The 6,547-nt window shown below is 32.3% G+C and overlaps 1 protein-coding gene across 1 annotated transcript; it reads left to right on the top strand.

Moving 5' to 3' along the window:
• The first annotated feature begins 521 nt into the window (after positions 1-521).
• On the top strand, positions 522-1,133 carry LOC148271101 (23 kDa integral membrane protein-like). The gene has a single exon (XM_088241837.1). It carries the CDS (start codon positions 522-524, stop codon positions 1,131-1,133), a length of 612 nt encoding a protein of 203 aa, XP_088097963.1.
• Positions 1,134-6,547: the final 5,414 nt, after the last annotated feature.

Genomic DNA, 6,547 nt, shown 5'->3' with positions numbered 1-6,547 from the left:
GCGTCCTCTCAAGTCAGGTTCGCGGCCCATTAGTCTGACATAAATTACCAACGAACAGTCAGCAGAGGACGTCCAGAACGGCGAGAACCTGATGCCTTAAAAAGTAGGCAAGCGTGGTTAAGGCTCTCAGGAGGCATCCGCAGCACATGGGCGAGCCAACCACTACACAACCAAATGTATAATACACTTCTTACCTTGTATTATGTAGAATGCATTTAAAGGTATTTTTAAACTGATTTTTCGGTAGGTACATTTGATATGTATTTAAATTTAAAATTCTTTATTTAAAATTGAATTGAAAACAAAACAATTTGAACCAGGCGTCAAAACCGAAGTAAATTTCAAGTCGTTAATATTTTTATCTCAAAATCTGAAATTTACCGTATTCAAATAAATAAAATTATTATATGTCTTCTGATAAGGTCATAATACCAGTTACAGTAACAGACAGCAAAATGAATCTTTACAAAATCGGGATGCATTTTATGAACATGATGTGTATCGTCTTGTCTTTGGTTACTATGCTTGCTGGGTACGGAGTGATGATGAGGCTGAGGGAAGTTGGTCATATTCTGCAAGGAACTCCTCTCCACATGCCCTCTGCCATTCTGTACACAGTTGGGCTCGCGATGTTTATTCTGGTAGTAACAATCGGATGCGTCGGAGTGATGACTGAGAACGGTACCCTGCTCTTTATGTACTCCTTCTTCATGCTGTTTCTCATCATCGTCCAAGTGGGCCTAGCCTGCTTCGCTGTACTTCAAGTTGACTACATCAGCTCGTACATCGGTAGAGTTTTCAAGGAGCAGTTTATATCTTCGGCGAGAGGCAATGAGACGTCGATAGAGTATTTCTCGATGGTTCAAACCAAGCTTCAGTGCTGCGGGTACAGCGGAGTTGAAGACTACGGGTGCAAGATCCCTGACTCCTGCTGCGAAAGTCCTTTGGCCTGTGATTTGTCGAATTCCTACGCCATTGGTTGCGTCGCTGCTATGACGTCATATGTTCACAACATTACGGAAATATTTTCAGGTATCTGCGTAGTGTCTTCGTTACTACAATTTTTCGTCGTTATATATATTGGATTCTTTGCTGACAAAGTAAAATTGGATAGACAAGGTTTTTACGATTAGCAAATTAAAGAGTGAAGGCATTTTTTTTTGTGGTTATAAGTAAACGGTGAAAATGCGTATTAAAAAAACAGTTAAATTATTGCATTTAAGAAGAGTTTTTAATTTTATTTCATTACTATTTTGTATGAACAGTAAAGTTTTTATGTACCGATACAATAAAATGATACTGAAATTTATATTTAAATGATTGTCTTATTACTGGAGATCCTAAAAATATTTAGTAAAACTAAACTCAGCCCTGTGGTGAAGTGGTCAGCGCGTTTGCCTATCATGCAAGAGGTCTCGTGTTTGATTTCCCGCATGGTTGATACGAAATATTTATTATTACGTAAATAATGAACGACTTACTGAAATTAAACATGTTAAATACTTAGGACTAACAATAGACAGGCAATTTATATGGACAATTCATATCAACAATTTAATCAGCAAAGTAGCGACATAATCGAGTCTTTTTTTAAATATCAAAATCTTTGTTCTAAAAACGGAAAAAATTCTAATGTATGAAGCCTATTTTAAAATTAAAATATGTTATACGCAACTACTATGGGGAACAGGATATCAAAATGACATAAGCAGACTACAAAGACAACAAAATAAAATATTAAAGTTAGTATATGACCTTCCTATCTAACTGCAACTAGAGAACTGTTTAATCAAACTAAGCAATTAAATATAACTGAACTCATTCAACTAGAATCATTAAAATTTATCTATAAATAAGCCACTGATGTAATTGTAGACGAAGAACTAAAACTTGAAAAAAAATGTAGTCAACATGGACATAATACGAGAAAATCAGAAAAATATCATCCACAACTTTCTAAAACAAGACAAGGACAATCAAGACTAATAAACCAGGGACTGAAATTATACAATAAACTACCAGACAAAACTAAACAAAAGACTCAGACAAACTTTTCAAAAGATGTAAAAAATATTATTTTGAACAAGAGAGTATGAATAAAAAATGTTTATATTATTTTTGTAAAATGGTTGTAATAATCCGTAAGGGTTTATAAATAAATTTTCAAATAAAATATATATATATATATAAATAATAATAATTTAAAAAGCTGTTTTTACACTAAAATATTTCATTGTCTCTGGACTGACACCTAAAGCGTAAGACCAATCCTTTTACCTTCAATGTGATAAAAACAATCAAGATACGCAGCGATTGACGTATCAACGCAGTTCTCTAACCATTAGGTGTGAAAAGGGATTTTTTTTAAATGAACGAAACCCAAAATATCGATCAATTTTTATATAGAAGTTTGAGGAACTTAATTTAATTTTGATTTTTAACAATGGAGCTGCACGTCTAATCGTTCAATTCTTTAACAAAAGTACACGAATACAAAAATCTATTAGAATTATTGTCCATACATTAAAAATATTAAATAAGATCAAGTTTTAATACAATATTTTGAGTTTGTCCAAATGTTTGTAGACAAAAGTTGGATTTCGGCCCTTACGAAGTCATTGAGATTAAAAAATAGTTGAATATTACACAGTGTGTAAATTGGCCACTTAACCAGCCAATGACAGGTCATAAGCCCTGTAAATATCTACACTTCCAAATTTTTTTCTCTTAATTTAATTAAGTTAATTTTTCTCCATCTCTGTTGAAATTCGATAAACAATTTTTAACATCCATCGACTTTTTTGTGAATTTTTCTTGATTTTAACTAGTTTCTCTTTCAACTAGCTAACAGCTGGAGGCCCGATGCAGGAGTCTGGGTGAAGACTCGTGCGACATCGGGTCGGTAAAACTTCATAAAAAACTCACACGAGAGGCCATATCTTACATGGTCAAGTTAGTGAAGGACCATAGAATTAAGAATAGCCCAGAAGGAGCAAAGAACCATATTTGAATACTTCGGACTGTGTCTAAAAAACCCCCCATTTTGCTCCACTTTCGCCGCGTAATGTTGCCAGATTGCAAAAAATATAATCATAGCACAATTGTAAGTTAAATATTATTTTTTAAAAAGCAGTTTGTATATTAATCTAAAATTTTATTCTACACGCGAAAACAGTGATTGACACAACAGAGTATATAAGTAAAGGGTCGTTTGATAAGAGTAATTTATTTTTTTTTAAAAACCAATTTTATTTGACCTAAAACGGATATTTTTATGTCATGTTAAATAATATTTGATGTTTAAAAGATAATGTCGGTCAAATGTCCACCACAGCATTGTTTGATCCGAGAGGTCCAATTTTCGTTAGTTCTCTCTTTAGATTAGCAACGTAGCGTAAAAAATTTGACTACCCTGGCAACACTAACGAAATGTCCCTTTTATTTGACAATCTGACAGATGGAAAAACAATTCAATGTTTAAGTAATGAGCGACGTCTACAAAGAAATTAATGGTTCAAAACGTAAAACTACTAGTTTAAGAGTAGTTTTGTAGCCTTCTGTTTGATGCGCGTATGCGGTTTATTTACGATTCTTAATTGAACGTAGTTATACAGAAAGCAGCCAGCCATAGAAAAGTGAGACTGAGATAATGGCACGTTTGTGAAAATAGTGAATAATCAAATCTACTTAACAGTTAGAATGTTTTTAACTTTGATAAATGATAAACAATGAACACATAAGTTACACATAAGAACACATAAGATACACAAGAATCTAATTACGTATTTACCAGTTTTAATATTTTTTAAGTACCGCAAGATTTTTCTAGTGCTCTACGTGTTTTCTGCAAATTGAGAAATGCTGTTTTTGTGATCGGCACTATTTTCAAAAGATGATTATTACAGTTTTGTTGTATGAAAGCGGCCTGGCTGTTTTTAGCAGAACTTAGAATTGACCTTACTGCACCCGATAACACCAATATCTTATTTTTTCAAAATTGTGGACTGGCTGCTTTCTGTATAACTTCGTTCAATTCTATCTGAAGGACATTGGTAAAAAAAAAAAAATATTTTATTTTATTTATTTATTTAAACGCATTTTAGGCTTTTACATGTTTTTACATACATATATTCAAATAAATACAGACATGTATTTTACAAAGAAGTAGCAAAAAATATACAAATGATTTTTAGAAAAAATATCAAAAATATCATCTTTACATATTCGTATAAAAGTGGAAAGAACAGAAGTGCATTTTTAAATATGAAGACAGAAATGCATTTTACACAAAGAAAGGAGCGAAAAATAAAAATTAATTAAATGCTAACTGAGATGGATATGTTCTCATTATCACTATGGCAGCATCATCTGCATGGCGTGTGATGTTAATGACCTTATCTCCCTTAGTAGATTCACTACTTTTTTATGCTTAAAAGCGTTAGTTTTTAAAATATTTATTCTTCTTGTGTAAGAAAAGGTTTTAGGCGTATATATTGTTGTTGTGAATTTAGTTATAAAGGTGCTAAACTTGCTTTGTTTCTTTGTTGTTCTCAATATGTGTTATTTTCTAAATGCTAATATTATTTATGTCCCGAATTGAGTTGTTGTAACTCCTGGGAATGTAATTTCAACGTATTATACTTGTAAAATACTTTGTGTTATATGATTCATAAATAAAATAATAAATTTAAAAAAATAATTAAGAAAAGAAAGAAAAATAAAAATAAAATAATAAAGTAAAATAAAAATCATTTCATATTAGTAGCAAATATATTAGGATACATAATAAAACATACATATATTGCAGTGGAGAACAGGAGTTAATTTTTTCGTATAGGTTGTATTTAAAAAATCTTAAAATTAGAAGAAGTTAGAAAAATACAAACATGGGAACACATTTTAGTGGAACGGAAGGCATGTCGGTGACTGTCAACAGGTCGGCTTCTCTTGAGGAGTTTTAAGTGGTGTCCTATTCACTGGAGCTTATACCCCAGAAGTTGCCGCTAGGCTCACTATAGAATATCCCACCTGATCCCAACACTTAAAGATCAAATAGAAGCTTTTTAAAAGCAAAAAAATCCACTTTTGTGAATTATAAACAATGTACATAATAAGCAAGGTAAATAAAAAATACAACTCAGGTTGTGGTCCCGTGGCTAGTGTCTCGGACTCACAGACCAAAGGTCCGTGGTTCGAATCCCACTCTACCCCAACTTGATTCCATTTTCTAATAGTGAGTTATTTACAACTCGTTGAAAATGGCCCTCAAAATTGTGTTATGCGCGTGTGTTATCTGTTCATTAATAATTCTATGTTGGGTTTATTTTATATTTTTTAATTTATATTTTATCTATCAATACCAGCCTCGAAGATGTCGCAAAAGTGATGAAACCGGTCACTGGATATTCCAAATTTGTGGATTAAAGTATCACTCGTCTTTTATTTCTATAAAAAGACACATTGTTTAAATTATCTCTTTTAAAAAATTCGAAATGTCACTTAACATATATTATTGGCGCAACGACGATATTAAGATCTAATACGTATTTTTTTTTTATACAGGATACAATGTAATAAAAAATAAGTTGTACCTGTGTACGTGTGTAGAGTTTATTAAATAAGATTTATTCCTATTAGATTATTGATATTAAAATATTGTGCCTCTGGTGGTATACATCTTTATGTAGTAGCAATTTGATAATTGAATTATGCAAAGTTTGAATAAAATTGATATTAGTTTGGTTTAATTAAAAAACGTATAAATCTGTACTATATTTCATTCACAACTCTTGTCATCTTCTCTTGCATTGTTGAAAAGTTTCCAGCTTGTTATTTATGGGCCACGAAAAGTTTTAAAGTATCGCGGTTCTTGTTCTTGTCAGAAACTTGGTCACCCTGTTTCAGGGTTGTTTCGAGGTTTAGTGGGTGTGTGGTCACCCTGGGGGGATCCCCACACCGCATGGGGTCCTCTTCACCCAAACCATAACGTCTGGTCATCTAAACGAAGTGACACGAGTATGGTAATGATACATTTGAAAACATTCTGAAACCACAAAAGGGTTGGCAGAAAAAATGAGTACAAAAAAGAAGGCTTTTGAGCACTTTATTTAAAGGAGAAACTATTTTGGTATTTTTTAAAAAGAGAGTTTTTTTTTTTTTTAAATAAAAAGAAATATTTGCGTTCTTATGATTTACCCAAATATTTAATTTTTAGGGCCATTTTCAACGAGTTGTAAATAACTCACTATTAGAAATTGGAATCAAGTTGGGGTAAAGTGGGATTCGAACCACAGACCTTTGGTCCGTGAGTCCGAGACACTAGCCACAGGACCACAACCCGATCAGTATGGAGTTCTATCCTCTCTGCCTACCCCTACGGAGAAACGGCATGATGATTTGATTGTTTTTTTTTTCAAAACATAATTTTAGGCTAATTTTACACCAGTCGGTCGTAATCCATATTACACGATAAAATTAAGATTAATCGACTTTAATTAGGTTTTTAATTTTTTATTTGTCATACAGCTTAACACAAAAAAGTTATAAC

This window comes from Micrasema longulum, unplaced genomic scaffold, assembly GCF_059751315.1.
Source record: "Micrasema longulum isolate JH-2025_06_02 unplaced genomic scaffold, ASM5975131v1 h1tg003098l, whole genome shotgun sequence".
In the NCBI taxonomy this organism is placed as follows: domain Eukaryota; kingdom Metazoa; phylum Arthropoda; class Insecta; order Trichoptera; family Brachycentridae; genus Micrasema; species Micrasema longulum.
Note: the sequence above shows the minus strand (reverse complement) of the source record. Positions and strands in the feature narration are given on the sequence as shown.

Bases quoted from the DNA above. Each gene is read 5' to 3' on its own strand.
- LOC148271101 (XM_088241837.1), top strand. From the start codon at position 522: ATGCTTGCTGGGTACGGAGTGATGATGAGGCTGAGGGAAGTTGGTCAT.